The sequence below is a fragment of the Gossypium hirsutum genome, chromosome D10 (assembly GCF_007990345.1).
Source record: "Gossypium hirsutum isolate 1008001.06 chromosome D10, Gossypium_hirsutum_v2.1, whole genome shotgun sequence".
NCBI lineage: Eukaryota > Viridiplantae > Streptophyta > Magnoliopsida > Malvales > Malvaceae > Gossypium > Gossypium hirsutum.
The window spans coordinates 56,445,299-56,465,326 of record NC_053446.1 but is presented as its reverse complement, the minus strand read 5'-3'; the positions used below and the strand labels follow the sequence as shown (position 1 = coordinate 56,465,326).

The 20,028-nt window shown below is 31.7% G+C and overlaps 1 protein-coding gene and 1 non-coding gene across 2 annotated transcripts; both read right to left on the bottom strand.

Annotated features, from left to right (window-relative positions):
• Positions 1–12,424: 12,424 nt before the first annotated feature.
• Positions 12,425–12,498, bottom strand: TRNAN-GUU (transfer RNA asparagine (anticodon GUU)). The gene has a single exon. It is a non-coding gene; the product is annotated as a tRNA-Asn (tRNA).
• A 5,599-nt stretch (positions 12,499–18,097) lies between these two features.
• Positions 18,098–19,040, bottom strand: LOC121222094 (uncharacterized). The gene is made up of 3 exons (XM_041101997.1): positions 18,939–19,040; positions 18,563–18,770; positions 18,098–18,342 (listed from the first exon to the last, which is right to left on the bottom strand). Exons 1-3 carry the CDS (start codon positions 19,038–19,040, stop codon positions 18,098–18,100), a joined length of 555 nt encoding a protein of 184 aa, XP_040957931.1.
• Between the last annotated feature and the right edge of the window lie 988 nt (positions 19,041–20,028).

Genomic DNA, 20,028 nt, shown 5'->3' with positions numbered 1-20,028 from the left:
CTTGGTCAAAACAATAAAAGGAAGAAAAAGGGATTTGCTAACACAAAAAGAAAGAAAAATGGTAGAGGAGAATTCGACAGGGAGAATGGAAGGGAAAAATTACAAATTTTCTTTTGGGAAAAAATAAAAAGAAAAGACTGACAGAATATCCGATAACCACCTTTAATCCCTTATTTTTCTCCTAAAAACAGTTCACCACACTCCCATTATCTCTCAAACTCCCCAAAAATCGTCTACCACATTCCCTTAACAACTGAATTCAAACTTCACTCAAACACTTTAGTATTTTACTTCCCTTCACACTCTCACACAACACAAATAACAAAAAAATAACTCCCTTGCATGCACAAGGATTCAAACTCAAGACTACCAGCATATTAGCACTCCACCTAACCATCAGACCAGCAGACTCATTCTATTATATTCTTACAACCAAACAAATACAAGCCTACGGAACAAGAGTGAGGCTTTATTCAGAAAAATTCTAAAATTTTGCCAAAGGCATGGCTTGAACTTGGGACCTCATACACACACCTAGAACACTTAACCACTGAAGCAGACGTATATTTGTGTCATATTTTTACAAAAACAAAAATATACATTTTTGGGGCGTTACAAGAAACGAGTCGAGACTAAATCGGGTACTCAGAGAATTTTTCACAAAATCTCAAAATTTTTCATAGGTGTAGGGGTCACAGGCCGGTGTGGTCAGGCCGTCTAGTTTACATGGCCAAGTGACACGCCCGTGACCTAGACCATGTGGGCACTCGATGTGAGGCATACGGCCATGTCCCAGCCCGTGTCCTTACCTGTGTAACTCTCTGACTTGGGCCTGTGTGGCTAGCCGTGTAGACAATTTAATTTTTTAAAAATTAGGTGCAAGATTCACACGACCAAGACACATGGCCGTGTTCTAGGCTATGTGTCACACACGGCTGAGACACACATCCGTGTCGCTACTAGTATGGGTAATTTGGAGCATTGTATTTCTCAATTTTTTTAAGATGCAGGGGACACACGACCAAACCACGCGCCCATGTGCATGGCCGTGTGTCAGCCCGTGTAGACGAAAATAGGTCATTTTCAATGCCACCTTTCTCACCCAAATATACCATCAACCTACAACAACTGTTGAATACATTTACCAACCAATTCAAGACATTAAAACTAAACCAAAACCAATTTTATTCATGTCATATTAGCTCATATGTTCAAGTATTTAAACTTACCAATTTGATCATATTCTTACTTAAGCATTTAAATCTATAATACCAATCATACACACTTAAATATGAAACATATTATAATCTTATACATATACATTAACCATAATATCACTAGCCATTTCAAATGGCTAGTTACAACCAAAACATTTTATCATTTGATCTAACTTAGCTTATACATGTCATTATACTAAAAGTAGTTTTACTAATTATACCAAATTGAGTTGAAGGATAGTGTGATAATGCTCCGACCGATTCCCAACCTTTATGAGCTTCCGAGCACTATAAAACAGAGGAAAGAAAATAAAATAAGCATTTTAATGCTTAATAAGTTCGTATAACAAGAAATTACCTTACCATTCATGTTCATTTAAAATAAGCATATAAATAACATGCACCCAAAGCAAATTGGTCAATTGCCTAAACGCATATACTCATCAAACAAGTTAGTCATGAATTCCAAGTACTTTTCATGTAACAAAGATGAGCTCATCATTTAACAATTTCAAATACATATGTTTTCCCTATCATATATCCATATATCTTATACCTTTAAAATAATTCATCTTAAATTAAGATTGTTTCATATCGAAACTTTGCTCGTTGAATTTATTTGAAATTTCAATGGATACACCGGTAGTACACTTGAAGTGTATGAAACTGTAATCCATCAATTCTTATTCGGGAGTGCTCAATGGAGCACATAATCGAGAAGCACGCTCTCGAGCCAAATAACGGGAAGCTCATGTCAGCCATGTAACAGGAAGCTTATCTGGGCTAAATAACAGGAAGCTCATGAGAGCCATAATCGAGAAGCTCGTGCGAGCCAATAACGTTTAGCTTCGAAGAGCCATTAATTGAGAAGCTCCGGATAGCCATATATTGAAAAGTTCAAGCGAGCACTATCGGGAAGCTCACAAAGAGCCAATTTAACAGGAAGCTCACAAAGAGCCTATAACCGAGATGCTCATAAGAGCTAAGGTGTGTCCACAACAAATGAAAGATCACGACCTATCGGGACGCTCCGAAGAGCTATAAAGAGAAGCTCATAAGAACCATATAACAGGAAGCTCGAGAGGGCTAATAATGGGACGCTCTTTCGAGCTGTGGTGTGTCTGCAATATATGCAAGACCACAACCAATTGAAGAAAAACTTGTATCCATCTAATTTCAACTATTCAAAAAGGACTTAACAATTCTCGGGCATGTCGGATATATAATTATTTTCATATACATAACAAATTCATAATTCACATATACAACATTCAATTCAAACATGAAAATATACACAATTTAGTTACACAAACTTACCTCAACACTTGCTCGTGTATGAAAATCTACTAATCCGAAACTTTTTCTTTTCCTCGATCTAACTCCTTACTTTGTATTTTTGGATCTATACAAATTAATTTAATCATCAATTTATTACATTTCACTTTCAAATCAATCCAATTCACATCTTAGGCAAAAGTACTACTTTGCCCCTATACTTTTCATTAAGTTCAATTTCATCTCTAGGCTCGGAAAATGAAATTCATGCAATTTAATTCTTATTCCAAGCCTAATCAAATTTTTCATATAACATTTACAGCTAATGTATTTCAAAAAAATAAAAATTTTCCATGAAATTTTACATCTTTACAATTTAGTCCCTAAATCACAATTTCATCAAAATTTCCTTTACAAAACTTGTTTATCTATCAACAACCTTTCATTTTCTACCATAAATTTCAAAATTTAATCCATGGAAAAATTTCAATACTTTAATATCTTTACAAATTGATCCCCAAAATAGATAGATTAAGTTATTACGATCTCGAAAATATGAAAATTACTAAAAACCGGACATGATTACTTACCCAATTAGGCTTGATTGAATCTCTCTCTCTTAGCTAGGGTTTCCATAGAAAATATTTTGGGAAGAGGATGAAATAAGATGATATTAAGTTATTATCATATTTATTTATTTCTATTTCTAATTTAGTCCTTTTCTTTTTCTAAATTTCCATGGATGAATCATCAAAAATATCTACTAAGTTCTATTAATGGTCTAATTACCATATAAGAACCTCAAGTTTTGAATTCCATCGCTATTTAATACCTATAGCTACTAGAACTCAACTTTTGCTTTTTATGCAATTTGATCCTTTCTATAATTAAACATGAAATCGGTAAAATTTTCTTAACGAAATTTTCATTCTTTATTCCTATCATAATGCAGACCATGCAATAATATTAAAAAAATTTTCTTTCTGACTCGAATTTATGGTCCTGAAATCACTGTTCCGATTTTACTGAAAATGGGCTATTACAAATATAACATCATATAAATATTGTAAACAATTATAAAAGAAATATATAAAGAGATGGGTAATTAAAATAAAATGGTAAGCCAAGGTTTCCAAGGTTCTATTTCGAGAAAACTAATGAAAAACAAAATTACATAGTTTTTCACCACAAGACATTCTTTGGGTCTTCAATCATCATTGCTCCACATTCTCGTAATAAAATTCCTTTGAAAAAAAATTACATTTAAGTCCTATTCCCATTTCTGGCTCACAAGAATTCTATGAATTTAAAAGAAGGTCTACGTAGAGATGATAGTCCACGGTCTATTTCCTAAGAACCACAACCTTGGAAAAAATAACAAATATATAATATTGCAACCATTCCCATATATAACTCTAAACATGCATAAGATCTAAAGGATGTTATTTATTATGTAATCAAATCATTCAAGAAGAGGAGAAATCTATTTTGATTAGTAGTTTATACTTATAGATAGAGCACAACTTGGCTTTGATACCAATTGTTGGAAAATCGACTTCGGAAAACACAACAAAAAAATAAATTTAAGGGAAAACCAGAGTGTTAATTTTTTTCCAAAAACAAGAATTTGGTTGTGTTATCTAAATTAATAAACCCTTAATCAAAATTATACCTTTATGATTCGTCTAGGATGAACATTTCAACTGAATAGTCTTTTTCACTATCCTCAAACTCAAGTATACTGAGTGTGGGCTCACTTTGAATTAAAATTTTTTTTACAAACTTACCAGTGAGACAATTTCATAATTTCTCTAAACTTCTAGTGTGAAGTTATAAATAATAAAAATATCTCTAAATTTTTTTTCAAATAATTTCTTCACAGAATTTTCTCTCTACAAATTTTCTTGAATTCAAGTGTATGAGAATAATGATCCATGCTCTCTTTATATAGGGAGAATTTAGGGAGAGTTCAACTAGGATTAGAATTAATCATATTAATATTAAATTAATAAAATAATATATAGATAAATATTAAATTTAATTTAATATCTCATATTAATATCTAGATAAATATTAAATTTATTTTAATATAATATTAAATTCATTAAAAAAATATAATCTTTGGAAAAGTTAATTTGAAATCAAATTACCAGTAGAGTCCCACTAGAAGTCTAATTTTTCCACACTGCTCTACCATCGAAAAACCGCTACCGCCAACCATCCGTCAGCCGTTGGATTACCGCCGTCCCAGTCGTAGTGCCTGGCGGTGCCATCACAGGCGCGATTCCCTCGGTTCGACTGCTGCGATTCCTTAACAATTCAATCCAACCACCAGTTGGACCATCGACCATGTTTCAAAAATAGGTCTCGATTCAACTAGTTTTGGGTTTCAATCTTGGGTTTTTGGTTCTCAAGTCCAATTTTCAAGTTTAATTACCAATTGGGTCAATTGTCTGACTTGAAAATTAATTTTCAAAAATATCATATCAATTTTAATTAACTTGATTAGTTTAATTTTACTTGATCAAAATTAATTTTTCCAAAAATCACTGAGATTTTCCAAATTAATTTTTCAAGAAAATTATTTAATCAAATTCTCTAGTTGAACAAATTCTCACAACCACCTAATCTAATTCCAGATCGAATAAATTGACTCAATTAAATTATTTTCAAATTCATGGAATTTTCTTCTGATTCAAATGCAGTCTGATTGAGCTTTTGTTGAGCTAGCAGAGGGACCAACCAAACATATACAATTAGGCTCGAGCAATTGCAATTATATCTAGAAGCACCGCTCCGATAATTTGAAATTTACTTAATCATGGAGTCAATCCACAAGAAGTACCATGATTGAGAACTCTTTATTGTATATTCTTTATAAAAGCAATTCATCCAACTGCTTTGTCCAATGACTTTGCCATGTGTGTGTTAGCCTCAAATGATATCATTGATTCCTTTGAGTTAAGTTCGTTCACTAAACACAATCCTATTTTATCTCATTGTCTTCATTGTGTCTTCTTGATGATTAATATGATCACTGTCAACTAATAACTATGATAAATTGCTCGTTTGAGAATAAGCAACCTACGGTCATGTTCCATATATATCAATCCACACAGTGCCAATTAGAGGATATCGTTAACTCTTTAGTCGAGTTATGAATTCTATTGTTGCTAATAAAGCCATGTCATACATACTGACTATAGGATAGATCATTTTTAATGCATATGCCTCCACTTATATCAAAGCACATCAGTTACATACTCATGGTCAGTGAATTAATTCACAAATGGTTTCAGAACTAAATCAACTTGGGTTCAGTCCAATGTATTATTCTTCCAATGAGTACATTTATTCTCTACTCGTGGAGTCAACTACTCCGATAGCCATGGCTAGCCATCTCCTTAATTGGAATTGTGGACGGCATGATAATCCTTCTATGTATTTGAATCAAATGCTCACTTTGATTCTTTTACGGGATTGCAGAATCGTTTATATTATCTATTAAAGTAAGTTATCTTTCTCACAATGTAAATGTTCTTACAGTGCCACTTATCATCAACTTGAACTTAGACAATCAATAAATTAATATTTGTTTGTCACAATTTCCTTATGTATGCAAAACATGAAAGACAAAAACACAAAAGATATAATAGTGAAATGTGAAATTAACTTTATTTATTTATCAATCGTTCAAATACATAGAAAACAGTTACATGTTTACTACAATATGGGCACATTTCCCAACACTTTAGTAATTAAAACATTTGCCCTTCCGTCGGATGTCACATATCTCCCTCGAAAAAAAATCTGTCAAGATATAATTGTGTTATTCAAACCAGTAATTGATCTAGGAGGTAAATAAATAACCATTTTTTTAGTCAAATTGGCTACAGAGAAAGCAGAAGTGTGAAGTTTTATTTGATCCTCTATTACTTTCTACAATTTTATGCTTGAATAGACGATGTGAAACTCCTTGAGATGCTTGTGAGGATTCTCATTTTGCAAACCACGAAAAGTGGCAATATATGGATAAAATTTGATTTCAGTTTAAATGGTGTCTCTACAATCGGAAAGGCAATGTAGAGTGCTTGTTAATCAATTATGCCATCGCAAGTTGTCGTAAAGTTTGGTTGTTAGCCATGTTTTTACTTTAATTGCGTTGATCAACCTAGTATTTCCATTTTGGTTTCTTTAGTAGGTGGAGAAGATGTTCTTACTAGTCGTTTTTTCTCGCACGATTGCTTCCCTTCTTAAAGCACTAATGTAACAATCTGTTTTTCAATGGAACCAGATATAGTGGTTTTGGAACCCTATTTTTTGATATTGAGTCTATAAATATTATTATTTAATAATTACGACTTTAATTTATAAGTATATTAAATTTTGGTATAAAAAATTATTCGAATTGATAGTTAATTAAGGTATAAAGACTAAATCGTAAAAGCCATAAAAGTTAATTGCTATAGATTTTTATTAGTTAAAAGGCTTATCTAATGATTTATCAAGGTTTTAAATGGAAATTAGCCACTTTTCCAAAAGCTATGGACAATTAGTGCTTATTAATTAGTTAAATACATGTTAATATTAATGTTAAAATTTGATTAAAAGATATTAAAACATACAACAAAAGGTAAGCTGCTATTTTCATCATCTTTTTTGTCTCTTCTTCACCGTCCCTCCATGGTTAGAAGAAAAAATTTCCAGCCAAGCTTTGATCCTCACATGGTAAGTTAATTTGAGCCTATTTTTCGTAAATTTTATGTTTTTGAGATCCTGAGAGCTTCATTTTGCTAACCTATTTGTTAATTTCTAAAATTTTTAAAGATTTTAAATCTTTCCATTGTTTAATCTTGAAGCTTTTGGTACTAAATTGTTAGATTTTAAGCTCAAAAATGAAAAAGGACTAATTTGTAAAGTGGAAATTGTTAGATTTGAACTTGGGGACTAAAGTGTGAATATTTAAAAATTAGTATGAAATAACTATAATTATTGTTAATATAGGGTTGTAGAAGGATGGAGTTGATATCTTTTTCGAAATCGAAGCTCAAATTTGAAAGTTATAGCAATTTTGATTTTAGGAACTAAATTGTATAAAATGTGAAATTTAGGGAACTTATGTAAAATGAAAATTAAATTTTCATGTGCTTGAAATAAGATGGTATAAGGTGTTTCAAACTTATAAACTGAAATGAATTACTGTATAGATCAATTTTGAATAAACTGGAAGTTAATCGAGGAAAAGGGAAAATTGTAGATTAGTCCTTAACATTGCACTTATTGCTATTTTGGTCTGGTAAGTTCATATGGTATAGTTATATATGTAAATTTAGTGTATGTGTTTGAATTATGAATTTATATTGTGTGAATGTACTTTGAATTATATACAAATTGGTACAAAAATGTTAAAAATAAACTGAATTGTAAAGAAATAATGTGATGTGTTAAATGTGCCCAAGTGAACGTAAGAAAGGATAGGATACAATCGGCATTCCAGTAAGGTTATTTGTGTGTTTTACGAGATACGTAAAAGAGATGATAAAGAGTATACTGATGTATGAAAAATTCACTGATTATGCTAGAATCTTGCATTTGTTGCGAATTACCGAGTTATGTCTCTATGGAGACCCGGTGTGGTGGAGGGATGTATTGTCTTATGAAATATAATACCTATGGGCTTTGCACTTCAATGCCCTAGTGTGGTGTAGTTAATGTTCAAACGAGTTATCTAGTGTGGTGTAGTTACCTGTGTATCCATATTTGTTTATTATAGTTCATCGGGCTAATCGATTAATAAGAAATAGTCGAATGATGATGTGTGTTACGATTGGGAATGGCTATATGTGAATGGAATAATGTAAATTATGTATATGTTTATTAATCCTGATAGAATGGCACTGAATTGAATTGTATTGTACAAATTGAAATGCTATAAGACTTGTATTTGATGATTTCACCTTATTGTTGTTAAATGTGAAAACAGGAAAGTTGTAGTTATCTAATTCATTATGTTAATTGTGATTTGAGGTGAGTTTACTGTTTTAAAACCTATGAACTTACTAAGCATTCGTACTGCTTACTCTATTATGTTTTCCTATCTTATAGTTGTCTTTTGCAGAGCGTGACGATTAGATCACCCAAGAGCTCGTACTATCTAGCCTTCGATTCAGTAGTTTTTTTAATCGTTCTGGACTCAGTTATGTGGCATGTATATAGGTATTGTTTTGTGTGTGTGTGTTTTAATCTTGGACAATGATAATTTTGGACCCTAAATGGTGTTTAACTTGAATGGTTATATGTTGTGTATGAAAGTGTACAATTTGGTAATATGTTTAGCTATACTTGAATCATATAAATGATCATATTGATAGTGAAATGGTTGAGTTGGATGATGTAATTGAGTAGTTTCACAAGTTTGAATGGTTGATGATTTTGTAGGTTGAAATGTTTGGCAAGGTACCTATTTGATGTTCAAAGGCTTGATTGACTTTGTGAATGATCCATTATATGTTTGGTTGGTAGATGAAATTTTCATGTATTGAAAATGTATATATATAATTGATTTGGTATGAATTATTAGGTAAAAGTTTAATTATTGTGATGTAAATGCCAAAATGAGACATGTTAGAATTGTTGAATGAAGAATGGTGAATTGTAGTTTATGGTATGTTTTGGATTGAGTTTATGTAGGTTTTAGGTTTGCCTAAGACACCATTTAGATTGGTCTTTGGTTTGAGCATGAAAAGGTACCAAAATGTGGTATTTTTTACCTTCTAGCAAAAAGTATCGAAACCAAAAATTGAAGTATCAATACTTTACCAAATTGTCATGATTTTAAAAACGACATAATGGCAATTTGCTATCGTTACTAGTATAAGTTATCGATACTTGTTCCCAAGGATCGATATTGTATAAACCTATCGATACAAATTGACTTGTGTCCAAAATTTTGAAAATGGCAGAATGCCAAAATGATATAGATACTGAATTTGGTGCCGATACTTCTTAACAAGGGTATCGGTACCTTATTCCAAGTATCAATATTTGTGAATTTTATCTTGATTTTTGAAACGTCGAAGTTGAAAATTTTCTCGGTGCCTGAAGTGGGTATGATACCTATTTTCAAAATTTTTAAAGTTTTCAACATGGTCCTTCTTCATGCTTGGGTCAGCTTAAGAGCTTTCATAAGCTCGATTGAGTCTCGGTTTTTTTTGTAAATCATATTATTCATGGAATTATGAAATGAATTGGTGTTTAAGTGAATTAATTATTATGAACTATGTGTGATTTGTTCCGGTAACTGTAGTAGCATACATAGCTCGGGTTTGGAAACAGGACCGGGCGAGGGTGTAACAACAAGTAAAGTTTTCAGTCTTCGGGTCATACTCAAGTGAACCTATACGTTCATACCTTGTCATAGAAGAAAGTACAAATAAATTAGTGCTAATCCTCCACAATGACGTAAAAATTTGATAGGTTCGAATTCACCAAAAATAAAAAGTCTTATGCCAAAAACAAATTTAAAATTCGTATTAGGAAAGTAGGGTTGATACCACATAAATCAGTCTAACTCATTTCGTGATTACTTACAACCAAAACATTTTGTAGGCAGTTTCATGCCCACAACTTTGTTGAATCTACTAAAAATAAAAGAGGTGGTTTAAAATATAATGTAATTGAATAATAAAAATCGAAATATATTAAACATAAAACAAAATAAGTATCAATAATAAGTATCCCTTACCTCGAATAGATGACTTGTTTACTCATTTGAAAGCTGATGCAATGTTTTTCAAGATTAATTTGAGGTTTGGATATTATCAATTAAATGTGAGGGGTGTGGTGTTCTAAAGAAAGTGCTTTTAGGACCCGATATGAGCATTATAAATTTCTGGTGACGCCATTTAAATTGACGAATGCGCTTGTCACATTAATGAAGTTAGCATAAGGACTTGGTTTATTAAAAATAAATGTTTAATAATGTAACTTGATTAAATTAATGATTTATGGTCTCTATAAAAACTAATGTTAAATTCAACTGCCCAAATTAAATTCAACTGCCCAAACTAAAAATTATATAAAACCTAAAACATAATACATGGGTAATTTTTTAAAGAAAAGTGAGAAATGTCGGTAGCTTTTAAATATATATAATGATTAAAAAGTAATAAATATATTTATGATATTTAAATGTGGCATATGATTTACTTGGATTTTTTAGTTAATTTTGCAAGTGAGTAGATATTATTTAATTCAGGAGACTAACTCAATTATAGAAAAAATATATATATAACACTTCCTGTAACAATCACAATTAAGTAGCTAAAATTAGAGTAAATTACACTATTAATCACTAAACTATGCGTGAGTTTTCATTTTGGCCACTTCACTAAAAAAAGTTAGAATTTGATCACTAAACTTTTCTAAATTTTTTTGTCACTGGACTGTTAAGTGGCACTTTTTTAGTTGGTATAGTAACAATTTTAGCCCTCAAATTTTATTTTTTTCAATTTGAACCAAATTCAGTATAAAATATATAAAAAACTCAAAAATATTTAAAAATAGAAAATTCTTGAAAAATAAAATCTTGAAAATTCCAAATATATTTCAATATTTATCTAAGAAAATAAAAATATTAAAATCAAATCAGAAATCATCAAGTCAATTATATAAAAAAAAAACTTGAATATTATGTCATTGATGATAATGGTGGGTTAAAGAAAAACTTAAGTATATGCAAGGTTTTGAACATGATTGTAGTTTATTTTGCATGTATGGTTTTAACCATGGATAACAGAGACACAAAACAATGTTGTTGAAGAACTAATATGCATAAAAAGAAAAAAAGAAAATTATCATTCAATAGAATTTAATAACAAACTAAAAACAAAACAAAAAAGAAGAAGGTTAAATCATTATACGCTTCCTCAATGTTTCTTGAAATCAAATTAGTAATATCTTTAAGTCAAGTTCTATGCCTCTGAAGAACATCCAAAACAAATATTATAGAGGCTTGTGAAATCAACTCTAATGCCATTTTTTTTAGAAAAAACAGAAAATATACAACAAAATTTGGTTTTTTTAAATCAATTCAAATTTGCAATTCATTTTTTTTTTCAAAACCCAAATTACAAAAACAAATTATATTCTTTTTTTTCTTTTCTTTTAAGGAAAAAGCCATGTTAAGAAACAGAATAGGTAAAAAACAAAGAACCAATAATTTTGCTTAATGTTTTTTTTTTCATGTTTTTTAAAGTATGTCTATTGGATATTTCTATACAGATAATGCAAAGGGAAAATTTGGAGGGTTCAGAAACAGTTTTCCCTCATTTTCTCTCACTTTATATATTTTTGAAATTTTTATTTACTTTTATTTTTGAAAATTGACAATTGATTCATAGGCCATAATTTATAGTCTTTTTCAAGTATAAGAGAATTCGTTTGATTACTTTCCAGTGGGTTTCTGTAGGATAATACATAAATTGAGAAAACTTTAATTGTTGTGGTGAGGCAATTGGAGATAGGACACATTTATTATCTTGCATATTTGTTTTAGTTAACAAATCAATTACATACTTGGATTAGGTTAAAAACAAACTACTAGTTGTCTAAGGAACTTTAATTCTAAAAAAAAAGAAGACATACCCATAGTCGGGTGCCAATTAACATTTTTTTTCAAGACAATAACTCAATTAGAAATATAGATTATCTTCTAAATAAAAAAATAACTTTTAAAATAAATTTGTAATTTTTTAAAATATATAATATTAAAATAAGAACAGATGATTCACAGTAGCATGGGTGGTAATTGATTATGTTACTGATTTTGGAAAAATAATAAATTTGTTAATTTTCGTAAATTCCCATGAATGTATTTTATTGGTAAAATATTGTTAATGTTTTCAAATGAAACCATGAAAATATATGAGAAACGCTAGAAGGAGGGCTTGAACCTCCGACCTTGTGGTTAACAGCCACACGCTCTAACCAACTGAGCTATTCCAGCAACTTGCTATGTATTTTATGCGTAAAATTCTGTGCAACCCACTTTAATTCAACAACGTCGGTTGAAGACCATATAAGTTTAAATTATTTAATAACAATACTAGTTGTATATATAGTAAACAATATTATTGCAATAATTCGTATATCTTTGCTAGCAAATTTTTTGAATTTTTTTATTATATTACTAAATTTTTTTATATATTAATTTTATCTTAATATTTAATTTACGATTATCACTTAACTAGTGTTTCAGTTATATGCCAATTAAAAGTAAATTGAGCTTTATAAACATTCTAACACTTTCAAGTGAAATTTAAAACAAGCTAGGAAAGCAAAATTATTTTTGGTATTATTTATTAGATTCCCTTGTTAACGTTAATAAGGCACTAGGATGTGATGGCAAATTAATTTAATCGAACATGAGGTTGTTTTGTGATATTTATATTTTATTTTTATTCACTTTTTACTACTTTAATTTTTAAATATCATGGAACTAAAATTCAAGCTTTGATGTTTAATGATGTTGGGCTAAAATTCAAGAACCAATTTTGATTGAAGATGGCGACGAGGATGATGGATTGAAGAAGAAGATCAAGAAAGAGGATGATGACGAGTAGGATAGATTGAAGAAAACCGGTAGAGCTATTCAGAGAACTCTTGAGAGATTGTTATTCTCAAATTTTAAATATATTTTTCCAGAATAAAAAATTTGTTTTACCTTTAAATTAATTTTTTATTATGAATTAAAAAATAAATTTTAAATATAAAATATTAAAAATTAGTTTTTTAAGTGGATTTGAAAAATTAAAACTAATGCTTTTACATTAAATTTAAATTTAATATTTAATTTGATAACTATTAATACATTAAAATTAGGGTTTGATTACAAGAAATTCAAAAAATCTAATGAAGTTTTTTTGAGAAGTACATATAAAGCTGTTTAAAAAAAACTTAGAGACAAAATTTTTAAAACAAAGTTCACTTGTCTCAACTTCGGACACTCGGGGAATTACATAATTACAACATAATAGACTCCAAGGTGAAACCTCACATAGTACCCTCTTTTATGTGCATGACACCGTACCGACGTTAAATCCTTGAATTAACTCGAGCTGACGTGGTCTCTCATCGCTCCTTAACACACAAGTCCTACAACCACAGGTCAAACTCTTATAAGTTCAGATGAACTTAGTGAGTCTCTGCATTCCTCGAAAATAGAGCCCATCTTACATGGGTTTAAATAGAAAGAACTAAATACTGCTTGTGCAAGTAATTTCTCTTAAACCCGTCGTAGTGGACTCTGATTTATTCCCAATCCTATCTCTTTGCGGATAGATCATTAAGAGAATTATCCCTGGGAAATCCTATCAATCCACGACCAATCTTGACGGATTCTTTGGATGTCTTACCATTTTTGCAGACTCTGTCCTTCCTTTACTTGTATTCTTCTTCCCATTTATTCCTAGTGTGGAAACTTTTTTTCCACCATGTCTGTATAAGCTAGTCTTGCAGTCTACCCTTCTAATGACCCTTGGGTATTTCCCTTTGGTGGTTATTCCAAATCTGTTCAATCCATGGCGGACTCATTCTCTTAACCTAGTCTTGAAGGACTTGCTATCATCCCATCATTTGGGGTAACTATTGAGATTCCCCATCACTTTGGTATATCAAGTCCCACTCGAGACGAACAATGGTTGGATTACTTCTTCGTAATCTATCTTATACAAGATACCATGCTCATAGGTGAGACATGTCCGTCTGTTGGGAACTGCTTAGGCCTACCGTACCCAATAGACTGTCATCTACGTAACCGTTGGAGTTTAGGATTTCTCTTATGAGATGGTTCCCTACAGATTTAGCCCTTGGGTGTGTACTTTACAATATAATCCCCCTTAAACAGGAATAGTCTTGACAGACACATTTGTCACTCGGTTTATCCTTCCAAGTACCTCTTAGAGGCATCCCATGTTTACTGTCTCGGTGGACTACCACGTGTTTACTATTTCGGCGAGCTATACTGGTTGCCATAGTCGAGCTATGGTCTTACACCTCAACCCTCTTAAAGGTGTCGCCCCGAAGGACCTTATCATCATTACAGTGTCACTCCATAGAGCCTGTTGACTGTCATCACAGTGATACTCTCTGGAACCTAAATACCGTCAATATCATCTCATCTTATTTTCACCTTGATGCTCGAACACCAAAGTGCCCCATCCGTAAGGCCCGGAGCTTATCACATCATGATTTGCTCCTAACAATCTCGGATGATAGAATCTTAACGAAATTCCATTTTCCTTTTTCCCTATTTCTCCGCCCATTCCTTCATTTGTCATCCTAACATTGATGCTCGAACACCACAAAGTCCCCTTTACAAGGCCTAAAGCTTCGCACATCACGAGTGCACTCAGTAAAATCGTATATCGGTATTTAATAGAATCACCCCTTATTCCCAATCCTAACTTCGTCTAACCCAACGATGATTCCCTTACATGTTCCACTATTATAAACATGCAATACATGCATTTCACAGGTGAACTACCATGGAATCATATTTAATTCATGCATACTTAGCATTTCAAGGCTAGGTACAGAAACTCACTTGATGCTTTTTCATCTTGTCAACTTAGCTTTTCTAACCGCCAAAGCTTCCATTCTCTAGGCACCTGTAGCTGAAGTCGGTCATGCATCTCCTTTTGACACTGTTCGAGTTTTTCCAATCTCTGATCTATATCCTTCGTCTTTGCCCGAGTGCCGTATCGGTGTTGGGTTGGTTGGTTGGTTGGTTTCCAGGTTAACTGAGCAATGATTTTAGTTAATTAGGATCCTTTAACTGTGTTTAATGCATATGATGTAATGAAATGCAAATGCATGAAATGAATGCGAAAAGAGACGTTAATTCATGTTCAAATTTTTTACTAGAAAACTTTACTAGAAAACAAATCTCTTTACATAAAGCGGACATATATACGGCTTTACCCTTATACTCCAAGTGAAGACATCGACCCTTCAGATATTAAGATACATCTCAGGAATTTGATCTCCTTTTTATTTGATCTAGGTCGTAAATCCTTGCTTACTCACGTTCATTAGCTTCTTTAAGAGGTTGAGACCTTTGATGACTTTGAATAATCTTTGACAATTTGAATTCTCAGGTCACGTAGCAAAGTCGTATACTCCTCTTGTTAGACCTTTCGTATCACATTTTCTTAGACTGTACTCAGACAACCGTATTATCTTCCACCTTATCAAGAAACCCGTTTTCCATGGTAAGCTCTCTATTAACAACCAAATGTGAATCAACACCTCTTTTCTATGATGAAATGCCATGCAGTAAAAAATGTCATGCAGCCAAAACAAAACACACAAGTTAGTATCATGCATAAAATCATAATTCAATGTACACAGAAAATAATAAAAACACCTATTCAGGACTCCTCTAGGGTTTGGTATAGCTCTACCTAGGGCAGGTTCTTAAAGTTTACCATATGAGGGTTAGTTTCTAGAGTAAGGGTACCCGAACCAGCAGATTCCTCGATCCTCACCCATTATAGGCTCATATGAATCGAGTTCAGTTCAGGGGGATACATTTCCCTATGGCTGCACGGAGATGAAAATCTCACGAAGACATAGGTACGGATATATCCCGGAAGCGGTCCACTACCCTGCACGGAGGTGAAAACCTCACGAAGGACTAGTTTCTCGCTCCCACTTAAAGGGGTAAAACGGACCATGTAATGCAAAATGCAAATATAGATCAACCAGCCTGGTTCAACCATGGGAATGAACCACGATGAAAACCAAAAAAATGAGAAAGGAAATCATGATTTTTTAAAAAAAACATTTGACTTTCGAAAAAAAAGACAAAACATAATCAATTCATTCTCTAAGCATGTCAACCAAATAATGGTTTAAACTCAACATGTTTAACTCAAGCCTCGGTTTTCCAAAAACTTACAGAACCTTAGCTTGTTGGATACTCTACTTTCCCGATTTAAAACTCAAAACTCATGCTCACTGCTCTATACAAAGCTTCCCATAATTATCTCTTCTTCAAAGTAACCAAGGAAAAAGATGAAGAGAGAAAAAAATGAAATAGAAAGGAGAAGAAATATCCTTAGGAAGTCATTTTCCCAGTTATTTATAGCTCTTTTCACTCAGCTATCAACCCCTTAAGAATTGTTCGTTGATAATTATTTTGTCTTTCACTAAGGAAACTGCTAGTTCTATTCTAACCGGACCAGACTTGGACATTAACCTTGTACAATTTTAGTTACTAACTTTTCCTGATTTTCCAATAGAGGCCGCCAACTTATAGTGTCTTTCAGTTTAACCCACAATTTTTTCCAAATTTTTGGGTTTTAAAAGAAATCGGGTGTGAAAACATCTCCTATCCGTACCAGATGCTAAGAAGGGTAAAGGGTGTTACTTGGTAAATGTTAGTACTTAAAATCACTTATTGTATGATGTGTTAAGATAATGGATTATCTCTATGGGCATGGCCCCACAATAACACCCCCTTACCTGACTAGATCGCTGGGTCAAGGCAGTGGGATTTTACATTTGTTGCTAGAGCAACAAAAAAATGAATTACAATTCAATTCATCATATCAGTTAGGTTGTTAGAGTCAAGTTGTATTATAGCAAAATTTAAACTCATGTCTGAACTCTATACAAGCTTACGATAACTTATTCAATAGTCTACTGTCGATCAATGACGAATTTGTAATGTTTTCAAAAATTAGACTAATGCCGCAAAGTTGAGGGCTCCATGGCACGACATCACTTACTGACTTAATCTCACCACGATGTGAAAAGTCCATCATCACGACCTGCACTCTATTTTTATGAAATTTCTAAGCTTTATTTCTTAACACCCTAAACAATGCTCATCACCATATTTCAACCAATTCAATCAACATACCATTCTCATATATGTATTTTCAATCTTAAATATCATATAATTGAACATACTACTTAATTAAATTTAACTAAGTTTATAAGATTAACAAAATGGTTAGAATTTTACAACTGTGTTTACAAGAGTTTTACTTTCATATACTTGATTTAACCTATGTACATGTCATAACTAGGGGCGAAGCCATGAAATTTCAAGAAGGGGGCTGAGATAATGAAAAATAATAAATTTAAAAATAAAAATTAATTAAATAAAAACAATTTAATAAATAAAAATAAACTAGAAAGAAATCTTAAAATTTATTTGAATTACACTCTTTGATCCTTGACCTCACTAAAATCATCAATTATTTCATTTATATCAAATTTTTCTGCAATTTCTTTCTTAATGTACACAACAAAAGAAGTTATTAAAAAATCATCTTCCATCTTGCTACGAAGTCGAGTCTTCACAATGTTCATAGCAAAAAAACACGTTTTGAGGATGCTATTGAAACTGGAAGAGTCAATATAAGACTAATCAATCTATCAACAAGTGGGTACATGACTGACTTTCCTCTCTCAACTAAGCTTCTACAAAGTTCAGAAAGTGTTGATATTTTTCTAAAATCAGGATGCTTACATACATCAAGTTCATAATTCTTCAACTCAAATAGGAGACGTTCTTTCTCTTGTTGAGAAAAATCTTATCGATAAAACTTGTTTACAAGAATGCAAATTTTATCAATATCAAATAACTTGAAAAACTCCTTGGGATCTAAAGTTGTAGTAAGAGTGAAAAGGTCAACAACATGTTCGTTAAACCTACTCTTCAATTCTTGCAACTGAGCATCTATTGTATCAAAAAATATATCCACTCGATAATGATGCTCCACTGTAACATCTTCCTTCTTGTTGCGACTACGACCCATAATGTATTGAGCATTCATATCTGGAAAATCCAAATCCCAAGTTTTACAAAAAGATATCACATTTTTCAACAATTCATTCCATTCATCATCTTTCAACTTTTGAATTAAATCTTTTGTTGTCAAAACTAAACTCATGGCATTTAATATATCTTGAGAACGACGTTGCAAAGCTTGACAAAGGTTATCAGTAATCCCTAAAACTTCATTCATCATATGCAAAATAAAAATATCGAGTCTCACCAGGACTTTGTAAAGTGCCAATCTGATTCATTCCTGTTCCAATTGCTAACTCATTGATGGATACCAAACGAGTTATTTCACCTGCTTGGGCTTTTTGTAATTCATTGTGCCGTTTGGAAGAAGTCGAAGTAATATTAACAATATCAAACAAGTCTTTAAAGAATTGATGCACTTCAAACACTTCTCTTGCTACTGCAACTAATGCTAACTGAAGACAATGAGTAAAACAGTGAACATAATATGCATATCGACAATCATTCAAAATCAAAACTTACAAACCGTTAAATTCCCCATACATATTACATGCTCCATCATAGCCCTGACCTGGGATATTTTTTATGTCAAAACTATGTTGCAAGAGAACATTAAAAATCACATTATTCAAAGTCAATGATGCAGTATCTTTAACATGGACTATATCAAAAAACCGTTCTTTTACCCATCCTTGTTTATCAACAAATCTCAAAATAATTGCCATTTTCTCTATTTTTGACTTGTCTCTTGCTTCATCCACAATAATATTGAACTTTCTGTCACCAATTTCTTCTCAAATTACATTACGAATTCTACTGGCATAAATTTGCAATATCTCTTTTTGTATTGTTGAAGAAGTATAACTAGCATTTTGTAGACCACTTTTCTAAATATCTTCAACTTTCTCATCATATAATGCTAATAGTGATAACAATTCAAGGAAGTTCCCACGATTTTTTGATCCCGAATTTTCATCATAACCTCTAAAAGCACACCCTTGAAATGACAACCATCGAACAACATCTATACTAGTGTTCAAAATAGACGATTATCTGTAATTTGTTGTGGTTTTTGTCTATCAAGTGATACTTTAATATGTTGAGCTTGATTTATTAAATCTACATAAGCTCGTTGTGTAACAGCTCATTCTTGGGTCAAATCGGAATAATAGTTTCGGGACCATAAATCTGACATCATAAAATTTATTCTATTATTATTTTATGGTCTGCAGCATGATAGTAACATCGTCTAAAAAATTTGTGAAGAAATTTTATAGTTTGCATGCTAAATTTGAAAAATAAAAGGACTAAATCACGTAAAGTGCAAAACTTGTGTGCTATTAGTAAAAGATGCTAAATTGTTATGGAATTTAAAAATGAGTGATCTTAAATAGAAATTATACCATTAAAGAAGATAGTGGATGATTATGGCTTGGTAAAAGTGAAAATTTTAATGTTTTTAAAGGTTATTAAAGTAAATTAGTAAATAAAGATAAATTAAATAAAACAAAACATGGCTCTCATCTTTCTTCACCATCTTCAACTAATTTTACTAAGGAAAGAACACCATTTAAGCTTTCTAGGTTCGGCCATGGTATCTTTGGGTGCATGATCAAGATAAGTCGAGATTGAGATTAGATCAGGGAAAAGGAAAAGTGGACGAATAATCGATAATTTCCATCCGAGCAACTTGAGGTAAGTTTGTATAATTAG

Bases quoted from the DNA above. Each gene is read 5' to 3' on its own strand.
- LOC121222094 (XM_041101997.1), bottom strand. From the start codon at position 19,040: ATGGCAATTATTTTGAGATTTGTTGATAAACAAGGATGGGTAAAAGAA. The intron at 18,771-18,938 runs GTGATTTTTAAT...CATTGTCTTCAG, and splicing joins CATCATTGACTTTGAATAAT to TTAGCATTAGTTGCAGTAGC. The intron at 18,343-18,562 runs GTGAGACTCGAT...TGGATTTTCCAG, and splicing joins TGGCACTTTACAAAGTCCTG to ATATGAATGCTCAATACATT.